Raw genomic sequence first — 26829 nt, 5'->3', positions numbered from 1 at the left:
TGTATTGTGTAAAAACCTGCGCATTACAGAATAGCGGTCTAAGAGAACTTTAACCATGCAAGGGATTACAGGAAGAATGAAGAAAAAGACAGCACTCTTCTGTTTAGCTTGGAAGTTACGGAGTCTCTTGAAAAAAGAGAAAGGAAAGATACCGATATTCATTACGGAAATCCATTACAAGTTTTTTTCTTCTTCTGACAATTGTCAGCATGTATGACATTTTAACTTGCCAACATTGGATTGTTTTGCAGAAAGTTACAAATAGTTCAGGATGTGAAAAGGGGGTAGGGATTATTTACCATTAGTTGTGAATGTTAAATTCATATACCATAGTTACAATGTGTACATGAATGTATTTTGAAAGGAAATTTTGGAGATGATAGAATTGTATTTTCCAACCCTTGCTTCCCCAGATCAGAAACAGAGCAGTGTGTAACTCGTTTTTTTCAACATATTTTGATGCTGCATGCGTCTGTACAATATGAAACTGGAAGCATATGGAAAATCCTAAGATCTCACCAAGCCAGGAGTCAGCTTACCAGATGGCCCAATCATGGTTGTAGACCAAGAGAGTGAGGTTGGAGGAGCAATATATCCGCCCTTTCTTGCAGTTTTGAAACCCCATCCAATTATTCCCAACCACACACATGACACTGGATTCACAGGTGCATAAAAGCGTTTATTGTACACACAGAGAGGACAGTCTATTCCTGCTGGGATGGAGGAGGTCCACTGAAACCACCGCCAGGACGTCCACGCCCAAATCCTCCTCTCTGAAACACAATACAGCAATTTCACATAAAACAATTCTTAACAGACACCATGACTGCGAGTGCTGAGCTTGTGTGTAGTGATTCCTTTAGTATGATATTGAAAGTGGCAGTAATACCAGTCAATATAGAGGAGAAAGAGATAACATAATTGGAACAGGCAAGGCCCATTTAGGAGACTTTGTTTCTCCTTGATCTGATATGCAATTATCCAAACTGGAAAGTGTCAAAGATGAAAGATGAAAAATGTTGACAATAATTTGAAAATATAGCACGAGAGAGAAAAAGAGAAGATAATCCAGATGGTGGCAATGGCAAACTTTTGTGTTCATGCGTCTGACAATATTTTTTGTTTTCTAGCAAATTCTGACAGAATGCATGTCGGCCACTCAACTATAAATATGTAGTAGTAGTTATATCAATGTAGGCCCCAGAACAGACTATGGGTTAGTGCTGTACAAAAACCAGTGGGACTGGACAGGGAGGGGCACCAACCAAACCCTGCTCCATGCCAAACAGCCTTTCTTTTTGTCATTACAAATCACAACATTGAAAAATGCTCCTAAGATGTTTCTTTCAAAGCACTGTTATCAACAGTGACTACATTTATGCAACCAAATCATACTTGTTACAAAGCACAACCCCAGCAGTGACAACATTTCTTTGAACAAATCAACAGAGTTCTTTCAAAGCACCACCTTAACAGTGACAACATTTCTATGACCAAATCAACAGCCTTCTTTCAAAGCACCACCTTAACAGTGACAACGTTTCTGTGACCAAAGAAACAGCCTTCTTTCAAAGCACGACACCGACACCATTTCTGTGACCAAATCATCAGCCTTCTTTCAAAGCACTACCCTAACAGTGACATCTTTGAGACCAAACATATGACCTCCTTTCAAAGCACGACCCCACCAGTGACAACATTTCTGTGACCAAATCAACAGAACAAGAACATGTGTACTTACGAACTGGAAGTTGTCGTTTGCTCCAGCACCAACATCGGCCTTCTTGTCACTGCCAGCTGCAAAGGTAAACATCAACATGAACCCATCACCAACAAATATGCTGTTTTAGAAAATAAATAAAGACATTTATCCTGTCACAGTCATTATCCACACCAACAACAAACATCATTAAACACATCCTGTCACTTATCATTATCCAAGCATCAGCTCCATGATAAAGCTTTCAATTTAAGCGTGAACATGAGAGACCAAAACAAAACTACTTCTAAGCTAGGTATAAAGAAATGAACTATTTGGACAAGTTTCTATGACTGCAGACAACAGATAATTCTTTCCAAGGCAAAATACAAACACAGTCAAGGCATGTTGAAAAATTAGGACGGAACAGAGGAAGCATCATCCATATCCTACTCTGTAAATGGATTTCAAATAGAATACCAAATAATAATGCCATGACCCTGAGAAGCTGAAGATGTTAAAAGTATCACTTTGTCAACTGAAATAATTTGTGTGGCATTGCTCTGTACTGTCTGTTTGGGACATAATAATTGGAAATAAATCCACCCACACAGCTATAAAAATTGGTATGTTTAATTCTAGAATGGAGCTACAAACTCAACATCGCTACTGAACAATGTGGTAGAATGTTAAAACAAGAAATTTATAACAAATAATAATAAAAAATTTTTTTGGATTATATGGAGATTTAAGTCTGTATACAAAAATAAAGAATTAAAAAAAAAAAAAAGTTATAGGGTGGGGGAGAAAGTGATAGACAGGGAGGGAGGGAGGGGGGGAGAGAGAGAGAGAAAGCAAGCTTACGGGGTCCACCAGCTTTCCTGTACTCTCGGTCTGGGGCAGGTCCTCGGGGCCCTCCTTCTGCAGGACCTGAACAGAAAACACCACCATAAACACTCTAACATCTTCACCAACAAACATGAATAGAATACAGACAGTACAAATACAGGAGGGAGTGGAAGCAAGGAAAGAGAGATCATGGTGTATGACACTGTCAAATGCCATTACATATTTACTGAACAAAATCAGCAAATTCTTCCATCAGATAATTGTGGTATCAGACGCTCAGACATGTTATAAGAAGAGAGAGAAAATGAGAAAGCACTCAGCCAGTAATTTGCAGATTCTCACTTTTCAGTTCAGCAGCGTCACCTCAATACTTTTTATTCTGACTTTTGCGTGCACAAGAGGAAAAGTGGAATTAGGGCCCAGAAGAGAATGACAGAGGGTAGATGAGCTAAGACATATTAAAAATAGATAAAAGAACAGAAGGGGAACAAGATATATAAGTATTTCATGGTAAAACAGTAGATTGGGAGAAAGAAGGGCCAAGGAAGGGAAACTCAAAAGTTCAACTGAACATCTGCACACAAACCTTTAGGTCTGGCACGCTGGGCTTCTGGACGTGTCTGTCTCTTCAGTGTTGCAGGCACAATTTCAGCGGGCAGATGTAGGAAATCTCTGAGGTACTGGATGCCTTCATTCGTCAAGTACCAGTAGTAGTTCCTCCAAGCAAACTGCTCCCGGACATATCCTCGAGACTTCAGGCTCTGAAATAAGAGGAAAACTACAAATGCTTCTATCAATGCAATGCACTACTCACTGTTCAGAGATTTCAGCCCAAAGAGGTTGGAGGAGGAAAAAACCAAAAAACAACAACAAAAAACCAACAACAAAAAAAAAAAAAAATCTGACCAGCAAGTGGAATCTTGTCACAACCTAAAAGCAGCAGAATTAACTGAATGTACAGCTCAACGACTACACACTGGATCCTTTACTGAACTCAGCAAATACATTACAGACAGTAGATGAATAATACCCTCATTAGTACTGACATATGATGGAACACACCAACAACACAATGACTGACAATTTTCTTTTAGTCGAGCACAAAAAAATGTGTGTTAAGCTGTCTTATGTTTGGTAGTCCTGTCCACACTGGCCAATCATTCCACCATTTTATCTGTCAACCAAACACTTTAACATGAAATATTGTATGCAAAATAACAAAACAGAAAAAAAAAAAAAAAAAAATGAAGCCCACCATTTCACGCATTCTGCCCCTCACAACAGCCTTGTTACCTGCAATTTCTGAGAGCCCATCAACTTCAAGAGCACAAATCATGTGAAGTGCCTCTATGAATAATGTAAGCATGGAACTCTCCTGCAATCTATTCAGATTAGAAAAAAACAAGAAAGAAAAAAGAAGTAGGCTGACTGAACAATCTGTTAACCAATAATCAATAATGCATTTACAGTTGCGTGACATTCAACCCTCACTGTTCTCAAGCAAGAATCACAGGATAATACGTTGATAAGAAAGAACAAATAAACCAACATCACGGAAACATACCGTCAGAGCCTTGATGACCTGAAGGTTGGGGACATCAATATCCTGGTGCTTTGAAGCAAAGAAATCTTTCTTTGCAACCAGCACTCCCTCCTTGAAGAGGTACTCGTAGATTGCAATGCGGTTCTTCTTAGGGATCAACATTCTGTTTTTACAAAACAAGTTTCAAATCAGGATACAAAATAGACGGTAGATCACTTCACCGTAACGTGCTCCAACTTTTCAAACAATGTAATATCAATAGTTGCCACATGTTTTTGTATTCTGCACTGAAAATGACACAAAATACAACTTGCAAAAGATATACATATAAAAAGATTTGTAATTACATATTACAAAATACACCTAGAAGAATATGACTCAAAGTATACACATTCCACCTCACTGTTATTTCCATTTTGTTCCAAGGTACACTGAGGACTTCTGTCATTGCTTATCTTAAATAAAAACACTAAGAGTAAAGAGTGTTTGCGACTCATCTAATATCAAGAACAAAACAACAAAAAAGATCCACCATTGCATATTACCTTTCTCTAAGAATTGTTATTTTTCACAGCGAGATAGAGGACGTTCAGAGACGAGCAACCAAGCTACTGGCCAAGCTCAAAGACAAGCCCTACCCAGAGAGACTGAGAACCCTCAAACTGCCCACACTGGAACACAGAAGATTGCGGGGGGACATGATTGAAGGCTTCAAATACATTCACAAAATGTACAAGACTGATAGGCCACCCCTGACAAAAGCAGACAACCAGCAGAGACAACTCAGAGGGCATTCACTCAAACTGAAGAAAACATGCAGTAGACTCAACCTTAGGGCAAATTACTTCTCAAACAGAATCATTTCATCATGGAACAGTCTCCCAGATGAGGTAGTCACTGCACAAACAGTCAATGCTTTCAAGAACAGGCTAGACAACCACTGGAGAAACGAACCATCAGTCTTTCACCCGAAATGCCAGGAATAACTGCCCTTAGCCTCCAACCACGCATGCAGTGTGGTAAATACCCAGACCAGCGTACAGGTCTACAAGGACCTACACCGCTGACACAGTAAAGTATATTATTTTCCGCCAAGTTCTAAGTATGCTGGGTTACACTGCTGGTCAGATATATTAGCAGATGTGTAGTATGCACATCTATTTTTCCAAGCGTAGTGACACATACATTAACTGAACTGGTTTAGATTTTACACTTGTGGTTATCAAAATGAACATTCACAGATTTTAAGATGGTCGACATGTGCGCAGACTTGCAAGGCAAATGTCTGAATCCTTTAGAACAGATATAAATGATCAGTGTCATAAGTTTGTGGCCTATGGATACAAAGATATAGTATACCCAGAACGGATCAGTAAGTTGCACCAAATGACCAACCACGACAATTGTCCGAAAGTTGATTCGGTCGTATTTATTCATATACTATAACTGAACAAGTAGGATCGAAAGTAATAAACAGTATGAAATGAACCTCGTAAAATCGATAACTGCGACCCTGTGAGTTGACCTGATGTGTTATGGAATGGATCTCATATATGATTCACGAGCAACAGTAGCCCGAAAGTCCGTGGTTGTCCACTATTTTGACAAACTGACTTCGAAACGTGATTCCTGTACCTCCCCATTTGGAACATTTAACACCAAATAATGCAAGATATCGCCTTATTATAGTTAGAATAATGTCACAAATTTAAGACAAGAACTTCAAACATTAACCTGTCTGATAAATTTGTTGCAGATGAAACGACATAAATGAGAAAATGTATGGATATATTCCAATGTTTCACTTACGTGCTTTCGCATGCACAGCCTGGCGGAAAAGGAAGTTATGATTTGTGAAGAAACGGAAGTCGATAGAAAAAAAGGAAGAAAAGTTGACAGGGGAGTTAACTCTTATTCCCCAACGAGAAAAAGATGACGTCTGCTTTGGCTCGAAGTGGCATGAAACCATCCTTTTGGTTTCTAGCTGCAGCTTTTCTGATTAGCAAGGTTGACGCTATTGAACATGGAAGAATTGACATGAATCATTACAGGTAAATGCGGGATCTCTATGTCAACATTTGTGAGCCTCTCTTTTTGTTCGTACAATGTCAAATATATCATAATTATGTTATGTCTTGTGTACAATGTGTCATCCTCAATGTTGCAACGTATGACGTCTATTCTTCTCTCTTTCTCTCTCTCTCTCTCTCACTCTCTCTCTTTCTGTGTGTGTGTGCGCGCGCGCGCGCGCGCGCGCGCGTGTGTGTGTGTGTGTGTGTGTGTGTGAAACTGTGGTTGTGTCACTGTCAGTGCCTTCAGATTGTCAAGTGGAAGTACGTATGTCGGTCGGTGTGTGTGTGTGTGTGTGTGTGTGTGTGTGTGTGATATTTTTATTAGCATTGCCATTTGTGAAAAAGAAGTATGGTGGCTCTTTAGTCCCCTCAAACTTCCAGCTTTTCATGGTAGGCATTGTCAGAGCTTTTCCTCAAGGTCTGATAAAGTGCTTTGGTTTATGCTCCTGGTCAAGCATCAACTTAGCAGATGTGATGTAGCATATATGGATCAGTATGAATGCAGTGATGCCTCCTTGAGAAACTGAACTTAACTGAACTTCCTTCAGTTGTATTATAGACACTCTTCTGTAGCTTTGGCTGATTAAGTGTATTATTTTTCAAAACTCCCATTGTACTTGTAGACAGTGGCTAGATGGAATAAATACACCCGTTTTACTCAGTCTTTTACTCTTGGAAATAAGAATTATCAACCAAACTCTGAACAGTCTGTTACTGTCATCCAATGAACTCAACCAATCAGCCAGGCAATCAGTGAACCAACCAGTTTTAACTAGGCAATCATTATTTGTATGATAGTCCATACATCATTGAATAGGATAGTTAGATAAAATTATTTGTGTTAAATGTCCACAGAATAAAAACATTATTTATTTTTTATAGCAAATATAAAAAAAAGCCCCAACATATTTGTTAATCATCATGTTCCAATGTGTTTTCTAGAGAAAAAGTGAAGGACATGTTCTACCATGCATACAACGGCTACATTGAACATGCTTACCCTTATGATGAACTTCGACCTCTTACCTGTGATGGTCATGATACCTGGGGCAGGTATTTAATCCATGTTTCCAATCATGATATAGTTATTGTGTTCTGCATATTTGTTTTCTGTCTTAACTATAAATAGTACAAGTGTTAACCTCTTGACTTTGAGTTTGACATGAACGTGAATGCTACTCTATACGATTGATGTGATGCTGTGAAGAAATAAGTGTATCTGAACCATTTGATGATTTATTTTCCATGTTTACCATCTTCATCTGTGAACGGTCAAAGAAATCTGAATCAGTTGGTAGATTGTTCTGGCATTGTAAAGGAGTCTTTCATGCACACACACACACACACACACACACACACACACACAAGCTATGCTATTGAAAATTCCAGGACCCTTATCTTGGTGACAGTGTTAAGGCCGTTATGTTACTTCAACTTGTATATCAAAAGAAGCTAACATTGATGCCAGTATAACAATTATTCCATCCACAACATTCATACAGATAGCCAAAACCTGGTCTCACACAGATCATGTGTCACTATGGCCACTTTTTGTTTGTATTTGAAAGAATATTTAAACTCTATAAACATTTTTTGAAAGGTTGCAATAGTTTATGATATGCATGCACTGCATGCATTCATATGTATGTGTGTGTGTGTGTGTGTGTGTGTGTGTGTGTGTGTGTGTGTTAGTGGGTGTGCACATGTGTATATCTGTGTGCATGTATGTGTGTGCATATGTTTTTGCAAGAATATGTCTCATTGTCTGCATGTGTCCATCATTTATTTTTTGCTTTTTCTGTGAAAAAAAGAAGAAAAAGTTGTTTTAATTCATGGATATTTCTAAACTTGGGAGGGAAGGAATGTGATAAGTAGTACAGGAGGTAACTCGCGCAGGTTGTTGCTAAGCAAGGGATGTTTGTTTCTATGCAAGGAAGTCACTGGAATAAACAAGAGGCTTGCCAGCTAACAACAGTCTCAAGGACTGCTATATTTTGAGTTAATCTACTGCAGCATGCAATTACTGAATTAGGCTACCATGGTATACTGGGCATATGACATTATATAAGATTCATGCCTCGCTTTGTTTTAAAAGAAAATGTTATGTTGATAATCAGTTTTATTTGCTTTTCCTTGCAGTTACTCCTTAACGTTGATTGATGCACTGGACACGTTGGCAGTGATGGGAAACTACTCAGAGTTCCGTCGGGTTTGTCACCATCTGATTGACAGGGCAGAAACGTTTTTTGACATGGACATAAATGTATCTGTCTTTGAAACAAACATCAGAGGTGAGAGTGATCAACATGAGACAGAATAGAAAAGATACACAGATTCACAGAAACACACTTGAAATGAACAAATAGACAGAGAGGCATGTACAGATGGAAAGAGACAGGGTGCACTGAATGTGACATGTGTATGTGTGTGTGTGTGTGTGCACATGCATGCAATTACATTATATATATGGAGGAGGGGTGATGTGTGGGGGGACAGGGTGAGTTGTGTGTGTTTGGGAGCAGAGGGATGGGGTGGGGCACCGAGCTCAGATGTATTTGCTTGTTATACAGTGAGTATATGTGTGTGCGAACATTATATACAAGTGTGTCGTATTTTACATGTGTGTGTGTGTGCATGTGTGTGAACAGATGAAAGTATTTCTACGCATATTTGTGTACAAGCATGCGAGTCTGTTTTGTGCATTGATTAGCATGTACGTTATATGTACATATGTGTGCGTGCGCAGGCGAGAACTTATTTTGCTTTCCCTCCTGCAGTGGTGGGAGGCCTGCTGTCAGCCCACCTGTTGATGAAGAGAGCAGGAATGGTGCTGGAGCCAGGATGGCCCTGCTCAGGACCACTGCTGCGTATGGCCGATCATGTTGCCCGTAAACTCCTCCCTGGTATGTGAGATAGTCCATCATGTCTGACTTTGACCACCAGAACAAAGGAGGCATCTGCTGTCCTGACTATCTGGGTTAGAATTTTATTGTAGTGGAGTGTGTCTTGCCCAAGTTACTTCCCCACTCTCTCAGCCAAGAGGGCTGTAGGACTGTCGGCGTTGGGGATGGTTCCTAAAGGCCATGGCCATGGTGCTAACTAGCTCCCAAGGCTGCAGCACTAAGAGCTAGAGTAATCATCGCCTCCTAGTTTGAGAGTCATAGTTCTTCACAAAAAAACTAAGCTGTAATTTGATACCCACTGTGGATGGAGATACCATTGATCATACAGCTCTCACTTTGCTGTAGGCTCAGCAGTAAGCTTGTGTCAGTCACTGATATAAGCAGAGCATTGAGCCCAGCCAGCCTGTTGAAACCTGTACACTTGGGCAGGAGTGAGTATATGGATGTTGACTGGAAAATGTTGTAACGTTTGTTTAATTCTTCTTCTTTTCTTTTTTTTTTTAAAGAGTGATAAGCATGAGAAAGAGGCACACAGAAAGAAACAGACGCACAGTTGTTGTTTTGGTTTGTTTGGGTTTTTTAAGTTTGTTTCTTTATGGTGCATATTTGTGACTCAGATGTGTACCTACATGAAGTTGGTGTGTTTAAAAATGTTTTATCGTGTGTGTGTGTGTGTGTGTGTTTGAACCGCCAGCGGCTCAGATAGTTTCACATATCAATAAGTACTAGCTCCACATGACTTCATGTGTTTTTCGCAAACTTGGAACGCATTTGGCAGTCTGTTCAAAATGAGAGATTAAGTAACAGCTGATTAGACACAGAACAAAAGGAAGAAGAGGAGGGGATCAGGAGAAAGGAAAAATGTGAAATACACTTATCACTCGTTGCCTATTGTCTTTCTCTTATCATTTTAAGACATCGAGATGAAAATTCAGATAGGGAGAAATCAAAATTCATACAGATTGTGTCTTCATCCTTAAAACTAAGTGAGAAATTATAACTAAGCAAAAGGTTTTATGTATGTTGTGTGTCCGTCTTTGAGACAAACATCAGAGACGTAGTTCTGGATGTGCCAAGCACCGCATCGTGTTACAGCATTTGACACACCGACGGGAATGCCTTATGGGACAGTCAACCTGAGATATGGTGTACCCAAAGGGGAAACCACTGTCACCTGCACAGCTGGGGTGGGCACTTTCATCGTGGAGTTCGGGGCCCTTAGTCGGCTGACGGGAGATCCTGTGTTTGAGAAAGTGGCCATGCGTGCCATCAGGGCACTGTGGAAACATCGCTCCGCCATTGGTCTGGTCGGTGATGCTTTGTTTGGTTTTTGTTGGTAGCAGTTGTTTTTTCATTGTATTCCTCTTTTGTCACAACATATTTCTCTGTGTGAAATTCAGGCTACTGTCCCCAGAGAGAGTGTGTTACTACAGTGCAGCGCCAGTGTTTTTTTTTCTTTTTCCTGCCTGCAAGATATTGTAATAGCTGACAACAATAATTGAATTATCATAATCATTATTCTAAAAAAAAACAACAACAAGAAAACAACAACAAACAAACAACATTATTTTGATATAAAAGAAAAAGTAAAAGTTATTAAAAAAACCCCAAAAAAAACAAACCCAAAAGCATCAAACAAACAACCTTATTTTCATTAAAAAAAAAAAAAAAAGACAAAAAGACAAAGTAATAAGTAACTGAATCATTATTATAATTGTTTAAAAAAAGAACAATGACATATTCATATATCATTAAAAACATCACATTGAACACACCAAACCATAAAGATCACTATTATTATCAACAGTGATAGCATTATTTATCGTAATGTACCACCACTCATGAAAATAAAACTTGTGTGTTTGATGATGGCTTTTCCAGTACAGCTCCAGCGGGAGATAACATGTTGTTTCCTGTTACTGACAGTGAATCTAGAATGGTAGTGAAAAAGAATGTATTTGGTCTTTGAATAGTACTTTTATTCAAACATGCCACGGTACAAATCCAAATGCACAACAGGTAGGGCAACAAGAAAACCGTGTTTTATCTTGTCTTCAATTGATATATACATGTATTTCTTCAAAGTTTTATTTATAAAAAAAAACAAACACATTCACTCATTTCTACAGCAGATGTGGTGCAGCATGTATGGATTAGCTTTAGCTTGCATGCTTTCACACCATAAAACTTAAAATGAAACTGAAACTTCTCAGTTAAAAATCAGCAGCTATACTGAAAATGATTTTCAGCAGAACAGACTCTAGTGATGAAATGAAATGAAGAAATAGAAATAAGAATGATTCATATACTAGAACCACATTGATGACTGACGAAGTCGTTCGCACTCTGGTCTCAACAAAATGAATCTGTCCTTGTTTAGTTCCATTTCATGTAATCGCTGTTTAGTCCCTTGTAACGCAGTGACTCTTGTCTTTGTTTTGTATTATGTAATGTAAAAACTCGGTTAAGTCCCATTTAACACAATGACTCTGTTTTTGTCAGGTTCTGTTTAACAAAATGGCTCTGTTTAGTCCCATTTAAAGTGATGGCTCTGTTTGTTTAGTCCCGTATAACATTATGACTGTTTGGTCCCATTTAGTGTAATAATTGTCTTTGTTTCATCCCATTTAGTGTAATAAATGTCTTTGTTTAGTCCCATTTAATGTTATAACTGTCGTTGCTTTGTCCCATTTAATGTGACAGCTGTCCTTTTTTAGTCCCATTTAGTGTAATAACTGTCTTTGTTTAGTTCCATTTAATGTCATAACTGTCTTTGTTTAGTCCCATTTAATGTCATGACTGTCTTTGCTTAGTCCCATTCAGTGTGATAACTATTCTTGTTTAGTCCCATTTAATGTGATAACTGTCTTTGTTTTGTCCCATTTAATGTAATAACTGTCTTTGCTTAGTCCCATTTAATGCTGTCTTTGTTTTGTCCCATTTAATGTGATAACTGTCCTTGTTTAGTCCCATTTAATGTTATAACTGTCTTTGTTTAGTCTCATTCAATGTTATAACTGTCTTTGTTTAGTCCTATTTAATGTGATAACTGCCCTTGTTTAGTCCCATTTAATGTGATAACTGTCTTTGTTTAGTCCCATTTAATGTGATAACTGTCCTTTTTTTTAGTCCCATTTAATGTTATAACTGTCTTTGTTTAGTCTCATTCAATGTTATAACTGTCTTTGTTTAGTCCTATTTAATGTGATAACTGCCCTTGTTTAGTCCCATTTAATGTGATAACTGCCCTTGTTTAGACTCATTTAATGTGATAACTGTCCTTGTTTAGTCCCATTTAATGTGATAACTGTCTTTGTTTAGTCCCATTTAATGTGATAACTGTCTTTGTTTAGTCCCATTTAATGTGATAACATCCTTGTTTAGTCCCATTTAATGTGATAACTGTCTTTGTTTAGTCCCATTCAATGTGATAACTGTCTTTGTTTAGTCCCATTTAGTGTGATAACTGTCGTTGTTTAGTCCCATGTGGCATATCGACTGTCTGTTTAGTCCTCTGTATGATGTAATAGAATGACTGTCTTCGTTTAGTCCCATGTAACACAATGACCCTGTCTTTATTTTTCTCATAGCTTGGAAACCATGTGGATGTGGCGACAGGCAAGTGGACAGCACTGGATTCTGGGATAGGTGGGGGCGTGGACTCCTATTTTGAGTACCTGGTGAAGGGCTCCTTCATGTTCAACATCCCAGAACTGTTGGAAATGTTCAGAGGTACTGCACTTTGGTTTTGGCTTTGATTTTCCAGTAATACACAGTTTGCGGCTGTAGTCATTTTCAAACAGAGGTACTGCTTTTTGTTTTGACTTTTGTTTTTCTAATGATTACTCAGTTTTACAGAATTGATATTTGAACAGAGGCTCCTTCATGTTCAACATGGTCATCCCAGAACTGTTTAAAATGCTCAGAGGTATTGCTTTTAGTTTTGGCTTTGGTTTTCCAGCAATTACAGTTTACTGAATTAATATTTGAACAGGGGTATTGCATTTTTTTTTTTTTGGCTTTGGTTTTTGAGTAATTACGCAGTTTACAGCATTCATTTTCAAACAGTCACACTGTTCTGTGTATGGTTAACACAAATGAATACATGACTGAGAAGGGCGGGGTCTCCCCTTGCTCTTGCCTGCAAGGTGATGTATCTGTGTGGACAAGATTGTGCAGAGAGTGTGGTGCATGAAGAGTATGGTGGGCATGAGTGTTCTGGAGAAAACTAGAATAATGGCTTTAAATATGTATCTTACCAAATGTCTGTTTCCACGGTTCTCAAAAATGGCCAGGAAATGTATGTGACCTGATTCATTGTGCTAGAACTTCCCCTCCACACCACACATCTGCCCCCCCCTCCCAACCCCCCCACGTCCCCCCCCTCCCCCCCTCCATTCATGTTTCATGTTTTTGAATGTTTTATGCATTCTGTAGCTGTTGTGTGTGAATATGTGTGTTTGATGGATGGGGGATGGATGGGGGGGTGGGGGGGCTGAGGCGGAGAGTGTTTTCCTTTTGCATGCTTTTGGTATAATCCTGTATTATTATGTAGTGCAAACCCTGTATGGGGTGGGGACTTCATGAAAAAAAAAGAAGTATACAATAGCTTATCTATTATCCTTAAAAATAAACAATTTTGCCGTACCTTACTTTACAGTACCTTACCATAGCTTATATTGTTTTATCTTGTATTGTCTTATCTTATGTTGTCGTCCTGTCTCATCCAATCTCATCTCACCTCACCTCACCTCACCTCACCTCATCTCACCTCACCTCACCTCACCTCACCTCACCTCACCTCACCTCACCTCACCTCACCTCACCTCACCTCACCTCACCTCACCTCACCTCACCTCACCTCATCTCACCTCATCTCACCTCACCTCATCTCACCTCACCTCACCTCACCTCACCTCACCTCACCTCACCTCACCTCACCTCACCTCATCTCACCTCACCTCACCTCATCTCACCTCACCTCACCTCACCTCACCTCACCTCACCTCATCTCACCTCACCTCACCTCATCTGATCTGATCTGATCTGATCTTATCTTATCTGTCTTAGTAGGAATGAGAAGAGAGTTACAACCGAACAAAAAAGAGATTAAAAAAAAAATTTTGGATGAGGGTTGTGTTGTGTTGCGTGTGCAGAGTATGAGAAGCACATTGTGGCCCATGTCAAGAGGGACGACTGGTACCTTTGGGCCAACATGAAGAAAGGGGGGATCACTCTGCCTCTCTTCACCTCTCTCGATGCGTACTGGCCGGGAATTCAGGTGTGTGCCAATCAGTTAACTCCATGGAGACGTTAAATGAACAGTCATTTTGCCATGATGGGATATTTTGGCCATATTTGAAAAATTAACACACTTTCACAAAATGACAAAAACCTGCAGATTGTACATTGTTGGAAACTTTACTACCTCATCCTTTAACATTTTAAAACTTATTCTCTTTGTTCGTGGGCTGCAACTCCCACGTTCACTGATACGTTCAGTGATACATGCACATGCACACACACTTACTTGTGCACACATGCACAGACACATGCAGAACCACAGATACACACAGACACACACAGACACACACATGCACGCATACACACACACACTTGTACACACACACACACACACACACACACAAGCAAACACAGACACAGACACTCTCTCTCTCTCTCTCTCTCTCTCTCTCCCTCCCTCTCTTTCTCTCTCTCTCTCCCCATGTATCACTGGTTTGTTCATTGATCACAACATTAAAATCACTTACTGTTTTCTCCAGAGTATGTTGGGCGATTTGGACAGTGCCATGAAGACCCTTCACAACTTCCATCAGGTGTGGAAACAGTTTGGCTCCACCCCTGAATTTTACAACATCCCTAAGGCAGAGGTGCATCAGGGCCGTGAGGGGTATCCGCTGCGACCAGGTGTGTGTGGGTTAAGTCAAGTCTTCTTCTTCTTCTTCTGCGTTCGTGGGCTGCAACTCCCACGTTCACTCGTATGCACACGAGTGGGCTTTTACGTGTATGACCATTTTTACCCCGCCATGTAGGCAGCCATACTCCATTTTCGGGGGTGTGCATGCTGGGTATGTTCTTGTTTCCATAACCCACCGAACGCTGACATGGATTACAGGATCTTTAACGTGCGTATTTGATCTTCTGCTTGCATATACACACGAAGGGGGTTCAGGCACTAGCAGGTCTGCACATATGTTGACCTGGGAGATCGTAAAAATCTCCACCCTTCACCCACCAGACGCCGTCACCGTGATTCGAACCCGGGACCCTCAGATTGACAGTCCAACGCTTTAACCACTCGGCTATTGCGCCCGTCAGTCAAGTCAAGTCAAAATGATCTTTATTGAGTGTAAAAGAATAAGCTTAAACAGATTTTTTTAATTTTTTTACTTCCTGCCCTCAGAAAAAGAAAGAAGGAAATACAAAAAAAAGGAAGAAATGGGGAAAGTGGGGGTTGGAAAAGGATGATATAAGAATAAACAATTACACAAGAAATTCTATCGAAAAACAATAACAACAACAAAAACAATACAAGCATAAATAGCAAACAGATATACACCTATCATACACAATTATGACATGCAAAGAGTGTGTGTGTGTGTGAAAGTGTGTGTGTGTGTGTGTGTGTGTGTGTGAAAATGTGTGAAAGTGTGTGTGTGTGTGTGTGTGTGTGTGTGTGTGTGTGTGTGAAAGTGTGACTGGGGGGAAGGGGTTGTGTATGTGTGGTTATGTATGTGTGTTTGAAACTGTATATGTATGTGTGAGAGAGCAAGAGAGAGAGTGTATGTGTGTGTATGAGAGTCTGTGTATGAGTGTGACCGTGTCTGAGTTTGTGAGTGCATGTGTTTGAGTGTAAATGCATGCATTTGTGTAGAAATTTGTTTCCAAAGTGACTTCAAGTCTCCTGGATTTTAGAACTGATGGGCATTCAGCTCTGAGATGGCCCCAATGCAGTTGGCAAAGCAATAACCAAAATGATTTGATGTGACTTCAAATCTGGGTTTTGATTTTAGTCTGGGGTTGCATCACAGCCAGTCTATCAAGGCATATTCTGTCATTCAAGTGGCGTTGTTCGGCTGTGTTAAGGTATTAAATGCCTAGGAATCCTCCTCTCATTGTTGCCTCCATCAGTCATATTGTTGGAGGTAGACGGTGACACCGAGTGCAAGTGAAACAACCACTCAGACCTTTTCAGTTTCATTTTCTCAAGGAGGTGTCACTGCGTTTGGAGAAATCCATATATACAACACCACATCTGCTTGGCAGATGCCAGACAACACAATGGTCAGGCCTTGAGTGCATGCATATATATGTTTGTTTACCTATCAGCCTGAATTCCTTCTGTTTTGCCAGGGGACGTTGCTAGTGTTGCCATGGGTTCTTTTTCAGTGCGCCAAGTGTGTGTTGCACTCGGGACCTTGGTTTATCATTTCATCCAAATGACTAGAAGCTCAGTTTGATTTTTCCACGATCTCCCAGGTCAACATATGTGCAGACCTGCTAGTGCCTGAACCCCCTTCGTGTGTATATGCAAGCGGAAGATCAAATACGCACGTTAAAGATCCTGTAATCCATGTCAGCGTTCGGTGGGTTATGGAAACAAGAACATACCCAGCATGCACACCCCCGAAAACGGAGTATGGCTGCCTACATGGCGGGGTAAAAACGGTCATACACGTAAAAGCCCACTCGTGTGCATACGAGTGAACGCAGAAGAAGAAGAAGATTTTTCCAAATTTGGAGAAAGGGCGAGACTGGGATCTGAACCAAGACCTTGACAGACAATGTGTTGGCAGATAATCATCTTAACCAATCTGCCATCTTTCTTGTTAGCTGTTCTGAGACGGAAGTGTCAAACTGTGCAGAGCTGATGAAGTGTTGACCTGTACAGAGCTGATTGAAGAGTGGACCTGTATAGAGCTGATTGAACTGTGCACAGCTGATTGAACTGTGCACAGCTGATTGACGTGTTGACTATGCACAGCTGGTCTGCTGATTAAACTGTGCAGAGCTGAAGAGCTGATTGAAGTGTGCACAGCTGATTGAAGTGTTGACTATGCACAGCTGGTCTGCTGATTGAACTGTGCAGAGCTGATGTGAGTGTTGAACTGTGCAGAGCTGATGTGAACAATGCAAGGCTGATTGAACTGTGCAGAGCTGATTGAACTGTGTGGAGCTGATTGAAGTGTTGAACTATCCAGAGCTGATTGAACTGTGTAGAGCTGATTGAAGTGTTGAACTATCCAGAGCTGATTGAACTGTGCAGAGCTGATCAAAGTGTTGAACTGTGCAGAGCTGACTGAACTGTTGAACTGTGCAGAGCTGATTGAAATGTTGAACTATGCAGAGCTGATTAGTGTTGAACTGTACAGAGCTGATTGAACTGTGCAGAGCTGATCAGAGTGTTGAACTGTGCAGAGCTGATTGAACTGTGCAGAGCTGATTGAAGTGTTGAACCGTACAGAGCTGATTGAACTGTGCAGAGCTGATCAGAGTGTTGAACTGTGCAGAGCTGATTGAACTGTGCAGAGCTGATCAGAGTGTTGAACTGTGCAGAGCTGATTGAACTGTGCAGAGCTGATCAGAGTGTTGAACTGTGCAAAATTGATTGAACTGTTGAACTGTGCAGAGCTGATTGAAGTGTTGAACTGTACAGAGCTGATTGAATTGTGCAGAGCTGATTGAAGTGTTGAACCGTACAGAGCTGATTGAACTGTGCAGAGCTGATCAGAGTGTTGAACTGTGCAGAGCTGATTGAACTGTGCAGAGCTGATTGAAGTGTTGAACTGTGCAGAGCTGATTGAACTGTGCAGAGCTGATCAGAGTGTTGAACTGTGCAGAGCTGATTGAACTGTGTGGAGCTGATTGAAGTGTTGAACTGTGCAGAGCTGATTGAACTGTGCAGAGCTGATTGAAGTGTTGAACTATACAGAGCTGATTGAACTGTGCAGAGCTAATCAGAGTGTTGAACTGTGCAGAGCTGATTGAGAGCATCATGTACCTGTACCGAGCCACCCAAGATCCTTTCCTGCTGAATGCTGGTGTGGACATTGTTGAGGCCATCGAACACATTGCACGCACCAGCTGCGGCTACGCAACTGTAAGTATTGCTGGATCTGAACTTTGGAAATGAAACTCCAGGTAACTGTGTTGTTGTTTTTATACTGGTGGTGGAAGGATAGTAAAAGGAAAAAGTAAGTGTGGCTAAATAAATGGTTGAATGAATAATTAAATAGAGAATAAGACCTGTATGGTTGAGACATTTCATAGCGGTAATGATAATGTTTGTGTCTTTGAGTAATGCAAATACTTAACTGTTATGGAATGTGTACAAATGATACTAAAAAAAAAAAAAAAAAAAAGACTTTTGTAAAGACCAAAGAATATTCAGTATGTTCAACCTTTTTCAGTCCTGTTATCGACGACAACTAATAAGCATGATTGTAAAAGGATGTGAGAAAACTGTACACCAAGACTGAACTGGACAGAGAAAGCAGAAAGCAAAAAAAGGTGCTGAACAGCAAACAGATGGAATGAAGATTCTGTGACTGGGTAAGAATCTCTACTGATGATAATGAAGCAGTTGGTGTCTTTTTTGCGGTTCTAAAATTCACATAAACTGAGACCTGTGCTGAAATAAAATGGGGGATGGAGTACACATACCTTGGTGTGCTGTCCCAAAATATCTGAAGCAGATACTTGCACATAGACTAACATACACACATACATGTACATACGCATATGCACATATGTACACACACACACACACACACACACACACACACACACACACACACACACAGAAAGTGAGTCTATGTTATAACCCTTTGTTCAGTTGTCTGTGTGTGTGTGTGTGTGTGGTGTGTGTGTGTGTGTGTGTGTGGTAAACTTCAACATTGCCATTTTCTCTGGAAATACTTTGTCTGCCAATACCAAGTTTGGCTTAAACATAGTATGAAAAAAAATCTTCACAGTCATGCCAATAATTGGCTGTAAGTCTCCTGAATTAAGCTGTATTTCTGAAACATCAACGGTTTATTTCGTTGGGATTTGTTCTGAAATCCGAAAATTCTAAAAACTGCTTCTCACTGAGTTGCTGGAAGTGTTTTGTGAGAAGACAACATGACCTCGTTTTTCTTGTTCACAATTAAAAGGAAAGAACTACAAATTATGAACAGAACACATACAACGATACTAGCGACACCATTGACGTGTTTACTGCACATAAATATTCTATAGTGGACACTGAATTAACTGGAATGAACACAAAAGAAAAATTGATCAATAGTTTCTTGCACCCCGTTGTAGACTGGTTCATGCAGATCTAGAGATCTACCATGTGTTGCGATGTGCTTGAAGTGATGGCAACGTCTCCTTAAGAATAATCGAGATATACTAAAACATACAAAAAACATGCTTTAAACGGTGTTATTACATCCAATACAATGACATTTATTTACTGCACGATGAAAAAAACAACAACATTGCTTTAAATATTGAACTTAGGCAATTGAATTTAGACGCGCCGCAGCAGAGGGGATTAGTCAGCTGCTTCAGAACTAAACATACGTTGTTTGATCCCGCTCGCATGCCCTTTTTTTTCTTTTTTTTTCTCCCAAGCTTATTTTATATGTCATATTTAGTACAGAACACTTTTTAATGATTTTTTTTTAATCTCTTTTTTTTCTCCTCATGATTCCTTTTCTGGATAAGGCATGAAGCACAAGTGAGTCTTGAAGGCTTTGCCTCTTGTTTTTTTTAATCATGAACAGCCATGAAAACACAGCAGCAATATAACCTGATTTTAGACCAATCATGACTCCTCACAAACATTCTCACACACATTCAAGTCACAATGACATCTCACTAACATTCTCACGTACGCGCAGGTCAAAGACGTGCGTGACCACCACCTGGAGAACCGCATGGAGTCCTTCTTCCTGGCCGAGACGACCAAGTACCTGTACCTCCTCTTCGACCAGGACAATTTCCTCCACAACAATGGCAGTCACGGCGACCTGATCCACACGCCGAACGGCGACTGTGTGGTGGACGCCGGAGGCTACGTCTTCAACACAGAGGCCCACCCCATTGACCTGGCGGCCGTGCACTGCTGCAGTGCCCAGAAGAAGGAGGAGGAGAGTGTTCTACAGAACTTCCATGACAACCTGAACCTTCTGGAGCTGCTGGACATCGTGCAGGACAAGGAGACCAGGATCGTGGGCAGAAAGCTCAAGAGGAAGAAGAAGATGACGGGCAAGGGTTCCAGGAAGACTGACACTCCCCCTTATGCTGCGGATGATGACGGCAGCAGTAGCGAACACGGCAGGGAAGGGGAAACTGAAGCTGCTGACAAACCGGACATCCAGCGACCGGCGGGTCCTGGTGGTAAACAAGGCGGGGATGTGGCCGATTTGTCCGAGAAACAGACACTGGCAGAGGAGAGTTCCACAGCTTTCCCTCAAGCCAGCATAAAAACGACAGTGGTGAAAACAGAGTCAGCATCACCGGAGAAGCTGCCCAGCCAGGATCAGCATGTGGGCGTGGAGTCCGAGGCTGCGGCGGGACTGGGGCTCAGCGTCAACAGTCAGCAGGTGTCAGAGGAGTCCGGGCGCAAGAAGCACTCTCTGGATCTGGCGCAACAAATTCTGGATCTGTTTTCATCTGTCTCCAAACCGGCTGTGGACACTGAAGAAACGAAAAAAGTTCCCAGCGTGGTTGATTTATACCTGTCTGTGGCAAACTATTCAATAGCATATGCTCAAAAGCCATTGTTGATGCGCTGTCCAGCACAAACATTTCACTCCAGATTGTCGGTGTGGGGTGAAATGTTTGAAACTGAGGAGGTCCCTTCTGAATGAGTTTGATGCGGAATGTGAGGAGAGAGTGTGTGTGTGTGTTTGTGTATGTGTGTGTGTGTGTGTGTGTGTGTGTGTGTGTGTGTGTGTGTGTGTGTGATGTGTTGTCTTGTGCAGTGATTTTATTCAGAACTGTTTGTACAGGGTGAAATGTTTTAAACTAATGTTCCCCCTGTGTGACTTAAATGAATGCAAGGATGTGTGTGTGGGTGTGCTCACCTGTGCTAGTTTTATGTTAGATGTAATGGGTGGGTGTATGTGCATGTGTGTTTGTCAAGCAAGTTATTTGTTATATATACACTGACCAGTGCAGTGATTTCATTCCAAAGTATGTGTACAATTTAAAATATTTAAAACTAAGGAGAGACATGAAGGGTTTGCATGAGAGTGTGTATGTATGAGTGTGAATGAGCCTGTGAATAGAGCATGCTTTGATCCATGTGGGAAATCTGCAATCCTGCCTGTACAATCCAGACTCTTTCTATGTGTGTGTGTGTGTGTGTGTGTGTGTGTGTGTGTGTGTGCGTGCGCACACTTTTCAAATGAGGAGGAATCTTCTGAAAGTGTGTCATGATGTGTGATTGCGTACAAGCGTGTGTATGTGAGTGTGCATGTCTCTGCATGCATGTGTGCTGTGAACATGAGCAAAAAGGTTTCCTGGAGTTTTATCAGTATTTGATTATTTCCCTTTCTGTCCGTTGATCTTACAGGGTGGATTTTTTGCTCGAGTCGAACCCATTTGTCCTTATACCTCATCACAAGGAAGACATTACAATATTAACCTGAAATGTAGGAGGTACAGAGTTGCCCTTCCTTGCTCTGATATCCATTATCTTTATGATACACTTTATTTAAAACCTGATTCAGGCACTGATTTGTGCACTTGATACACTCTCACAGACTCAAACATATTTGTTGTTGTATATGTATTATATTCTCACTCATTGTATACAAAGACATGCAGTGTACATTGTGTTTTCAGTTCCTATGTGGTTTAGAGTAAAAGCTCAGATATAATTATTTGTATTTGTATTTCTTTTTATCACAACAGATTTCTCTGTGTGAAATTCGGGCTGCTCTCCCCAGGGAGAGCGCATCGCTACACTGTAGCGCCACCCATTTTTTGTGTATTTTTTCCTGCAAGCAGTTTTATTTGTTTTTCCTATCGAAGTGGATTTTTCTACAGAATTTTGCCAGGAACAACCTTTTTGTTGCCGTGGGTTCTTTTATGTGCGCTGAGTGCATGCTGCACACGGGACCTCGGTTTATTGTCTCATCTGAATGACTAGCGTCCAGACCACCACTCAAGGTCTAGTGGAGGGGGAGAAAATATCGGCGGCTGAGTCGTGATTAGAACCAGCACGCTCAGATTCTCTCGCTTCCTAGGCGGACGCGTTACCTCTAGGCCATCACTCCACTTATATGTGTATCTGCCAACCCATCTGTCTACACTTTGGATTTATAACTCTGCCTAGTCACTGGTTAAAACTGAAGATTTAAAAACATGGTTTTAATTATAATCATCTTGACAGCAAGCTGCAAAACATGAATGCAGTACTGTCAGGAAAGGATACAACTCACTGAACTGTCATTAATTTTGTGTGTGTGTGCGCTCGTGCGTGTGCATGTGTGTCAAAGACAGTTTTAAGAAATGATTTTAAGCGTGTGTGTTTGTGTGTGTGCTTGCATGTGTGTTCATGACAGTTTTAACAAATGTTTTTAATAGATATTTGCTTACTGTATCTCTTGAGCTGAAGTCTTTAAGTGTCTTTGAAGTTGAATTTTATTTATATATCTGAATAACTTTGCCCAGTATTCACATAGGACCATAGTTAAAGGCACTGCAGTATGGTACAAGTTGACAAGATCTGTTTTCAAACTGATCAGTGGATGGACAGCTTCATACAGTTTTTGAAGAGCACTGAAACTTTAAATAAAAGATACAGCATACAATTAAAGTTAAGAAGAAAAAAGCCACATAGTATAGACATAAACTGCATGTCTGTATACGCTTTTTGTCAGACCAATAATATGAATATAAATTGCATGCTGGTGAACAATTTGGCCCGACCATCAGAATTTCATTATTCATCCACTTTAGAAAAGCATCGTCAACTTCTGAACTTGTTTTCTTTATCATCAAGTTGAAGAGAAGAGTTTATATGATGTCACTTTTCTGCACTGTAAGAGTTTCAGCTTTTCAAGGCAATCCAGTAAACAAACAAGTTGTTGTCTTTCTTTGCCATTTATGCCACAGTAATGATGTGCAATTTGCTTGTATATTATTTGATTTTTGTCAGAATCTGTTATCATATCACAGCATTGTTCTGTGTTGCAAGATTATGTATCTATGCAATGGACTGGATATGCACCTGTTCTCATAGAATAAAAATTTTGTTCTGTACTAATATATATTGTTGAGACCATTATGACTATGATTTATTTATTCATTTATTTTTTGTTTTTGTTGTTGATTGAAATGTGTGCATAAGCACAGCTGCGAATGTAAAGTTTTTGTGCATGTATGCATAATATTCCATTGTTGTTCACAAGTACAATATTTTTGTCTTGTGTAAACTGATTTTTTTGCTTTGTTTTTTGTTCGGTTACTTTCTTAGCATATGTTGTTGAGGGAATTGAAGTGTCTGATCTTTCCGTTTTTTAGTTCTGTGTGTGTGTGTGTGTGTGTGTGTGTACTACACATTTTCTTTCCGTTTTTTAGTTCTGTGTGTGTGTGTGTGACCTTGGTGTCAAAAAGATGCTGTTGATGACTCAGTTTGTGTCAGTTTTAAGGAAAACTGAAAAGCAGCTGAAAGAAAATGTACTATACTCATTGCTGGAATGTTTCAAAGTCAACAACGAACATGGAAGTTGGAATTTTCTAATAATGTATTTGTCACTCACAAGAAGTCACATACATGCACACCAAGAAATTTCTGCCTCACACATCTACACACGTAGTGATGTACACCAACACACACACACACACACGTGAATACACACAACCATATCCACACATATGCACAGAATAAAAAAACAAAAAACAAACAAACTTGGAAAACAATAGTAATACACTTTAATTAGCTGGGAATACATTGGGACTGATAAACACCCACACACACACACATTCTTTCATTAACTAGCTCAAGAACTGCATTGACTTAGAAAAATATTCAACACTGCATATTTTTTTTAACTGGTTACTTTATTGGGTGTTTTTTTTTTTTTATTTTATTTTTTTAAACAGTATCACAGGTAACTTCTCAAATTGCCATCTCACTGAGAAAGAAGGGTAATAAAAAACAGAAAAAAGTATTGAAAATGGAAGCCAAAGCTTTGGCGTAGAATTATTGTGACTTTGAGTAAGTCTGTGTACAGGAATAATGTTGTATCATGCAGTGTGAATGTTTTTCTTTCTTTGTTTTTTCTCTCAAAACTGGCATCCCCATGGCTGTCAGTGCATCTGCAACCCTGTAGGGAGAACTGAATGAACCTAAAATGAATCTTCTTCTTCTTCTTCTGCGTTCACTCGTATGCACACGAGTGGGCTTTTACGTGTATGACCGTTTTTACCCCGCCACGTAGGCAGCCATACTCCGTTTTCGGGGGTGTGCATGCTGGGTATGTTCTTGTTTCCATAACCCACCGAACACTGACATGGATTACAAGATCTTTAACGTGCGTATTTGATCTTCTGCTTGCATATACACACGAAGGGCATTCAGGCACTAGCAGGTCTGCACATATGTTGACCTGGGAGATCAGAAAAATCTCCACCCTTTACCCACCAGGCGCCGTCACCGTGATTCGAACCTGGGACCCTCAGATTGACAGTCCAACGCTTTAACCACTCGGCTATTGCGCCCATCAAATGAATGTTCGAACATCAGTGAATTTCATTTCTGTGCATGTGAGTGACACTACCACCATTTTTGATAGGTGCTGGCTATTTACATATTTTCGCATACAGACTCATACAAACACAGATTCTTTCTCTGTCTGTCTCTCTCTCTAACACACACACACATGCACACGCGCACACATATACTCTCACACACACACTCTCTCATGTGCTAACACACACATACTAAGCAGTAAATCAATCCTGAAAGTGGCTTGTGCTTGCTGTTTCAGCACTGAATCACAAAGAAAAAAAACAACTTTGGAATACCAATCAAGAACTGCAGAACAAACACTACAAAAACTGAAAAAAAAAAAACCAAAAAACTGTTTTAAAAACATGCAAAATGCATACAAATAAAAAATGTTGGCAAACAGAAGTAAAAAGTTGATAAACAGGAGTCATTTTGACAACTGATTCAAATTGCATCATCCACCACAAAGTAAAACATTAAAAAAAAAGAAGTCAGGCTGCATCACTTTTTCCCAATTATTTTCATTGTCATATAGAGTAGGTACGCCTAATTGCGAACAGTGTGTAAGTGTGAATGGTTCGTGTACTGCCCCATTTCGAAGCGTTCTCACCACACACGTTTCACAATTAAACACCCCCTTTGCCTCGTTCTGGTACTTTAATGAATATCCATTTCCAAGAACCAGTCAGACCTCAGTTATTTCTGGCTATTTCCACTGCTTTTCTTCTCTTCGAGCACCACTGCTGAGCAAGTTCACAAACATGCTCACACAATCATAAAATCAAGGGAAGCAAGCAAGACTCGACTTGAATTTGACACAGTTTAAAATAGCTGACTTGACTGGATATATGAATGAACTGTGCGTTACCAGTGCTGGGAGAATTTAAGAAAGCATGTTGGTGACAGATCAGAATGTCAGTTTTGACAGGAATCTCCAAAATAGTGTCATTTGCAATCAAACCATAGGGCATTATTATGTGAGCGTATTTGCGAACGATTCTGCACAGTTACTGAGTGCTCTCAAAAGGGTGTGTTTGTGTGTGGTGTATGGTGTGTGTGTTTAAATGTGTGTTCGTGTGTGTGTATGTGTGATCAAAACCAACAATACAACAGTCTGGTGCGATGTTCCAATAATATGTTCTGTCCAATTAGTTAAAGACTTGCTTCTGTTTAAATTGTCCACATGTACCCAAACCCATCATTCGTAATTAAACTTGCCCGTTCGCATTTACTCTCAGACACCCCTGCTATTTCAACCATTGAAAAAACATTGAAAGAAGACATTTTTTTTTTTTTTTTTTTTGGGAGAAAGCCTTACAGAAGAGCTACATCTGACAATCATACGACATGTAATCTGTACAATGCACACATTGAGCTGGTTGCTTCGATTGGATTGTTCGCAATTAGGCCTACCTATCCTAATGCAAGAAAAGAAGGAAAAAAAAAGTCTTGACACATTTGTGATCTTTCATGTTTTATAAAATGGAATGGGTAATTAGGAGTATTCAAGAAAGGTGCTGCTGAGTGTAATAGAAGAATATAATGGCAATGTCCCACACAGGTGCCCCTCATTAATACCTGTGTCAGTCTGCCAATACCTTTCACTGAAGCAATGGAGACAAAATAACAACAACAATGATGATGATAATAATAACAACAACAACGCTACTGATGATAATACAATGAAAAAAAGTGAATTTTACAATTTTTCTTACTTGGAAAACAAAAAAAAATGTACAAAATAATCATTCACATGAAAACATATCAAAGCTCATGATTACAGAACAACACAAGCTACAATAATATTAACAACAATAATAAAAACAATTATGAATCTGAAACACAGTAATAATGATAATAATAAAAAAATTACAAATTGAGATAAAATAATAATAATTGTAATAACACAGTTTTAAAAACTGATCAAATTTACATCTTGCATGGAAAACAAAAGAAATGTACAAACTAATAATTTGTATGAAAGCATATCAAAACTCATGACGATGGAA

At 39.9% G+C, this 26829-nt stretch overlaps 2 protein-coding genes across 2 annotated transcripts; one reads left to right on the top strand and one right to left on the bottom strand.

Moving 5' to 3' along the window:
* Positions 1–658: 658 nt before the first annotated feature.
* Positions 659–6036, bottom strand: LOC143301005 (small ribosomal subunit protein eS10-like). Its single transcript, XM_076614992.1, has 6 exons — positions 5901–6036; positions 4113–4254; positions 3135–3309; positions 2564–2629; positions 1742–1797; positions 659–773 (listed from the first exon to the last, which is right to left on the bottom strand). Exons 2-6 carry the CDS (start codon positions 4251–4253, stop codon positions 705–707), a joined length of 507 nt encoding a protein of 168 aa, XP_076471107.1. The 5' UTR covers position 4254; positions 5901–6036; the 3' UTR covers positions 659–704.
* LOC143301000 (ER degradation-enhancing alpha-mannosidase-like protein 2) lies at positions 5995–26817 on the top strand. Its single transcript, XM_076614977.1, has 10 exons — positions 5995–6142; positions 7106–7216; positions 8303–8454; positions 8941–9066; positions 10162–10373; positions 12657–12798; positions 14223–14347; positions 14850–14994; positions 18066–18187; positions 19977–26817. Exons 1-10 carry the CDS (start codon positions 6024–6026, stop codon positions 20946–20948), a joined length of 2226 nt encoding a protein of 741 aa, XP_076471092.1. The 5' UTR covers positions 5995–6023; the 3' UTR covers positions 20949–26817.
* The last annotated feature ends 12 nt before the right edge of the window (positions 26818–26829 follow it).

The sequence above is a fragment of the Babylonia areolata genome, chromosome 27 (genome assembly GCF_041734735.1).
Source record: "Babylonia areolata isolate BAREFJ2019XMU chromosome 27, ASM4173473v1, whole genome shotgun sequence".
Lineage (NCBI taxonomy): Eukaryota > Metazoa > Mollusca > Gastropoda > Neogastropoda > Buccinidae > Babylonia > Babylonia areolata.
This window is presented reverse-complemented; position numbering and strand designations above follow the sequence as displayed.

Coding starts and splice junctions, on each gene's coding strand:
- LOC143301005 (XM_076614992.1), bottom strand. CDS start 4,253: ATGTTGATCCCTAAGAAGAACCGCATTGCAATCTACGAGTACCTCTTC. Junction 1,798..2,563: donor CAGGAAAGCTGGTGGACCCC/GTAAGCTTGCTT, acceptor TTACCTTTGCAG/CTGGCAGTGACAAGAAGGCC. Junction 774..1,741: donor CAAACGACAACTTCCAGTTC/GTAAGTACACAT, acceptor ATTGTGTTTCAG/AGAGGAGGATTTGGGCGTGG.
- LOC143301000 (XM_076614977.1), top strand. CDS start 6,024: ATGACGTCTGCTTTGGCTCGAAGTGGCATGAAACCATCCTTTTGGTTT. Junction 7,217..8,302: donor GGTCATGATACCTGGGGCAG/GTATTTAATCCA, acceptor TTTTCCTTGCAG/TTACTCCTTAACGTTGATTG. Junction 8,455..8,940: donor CTTTGAAACAAACATCAGAG/GTGAGAGTGATC, acceptor TCCCTCCTGCAG/TGGTGGGAGGCCTGCTGTCA.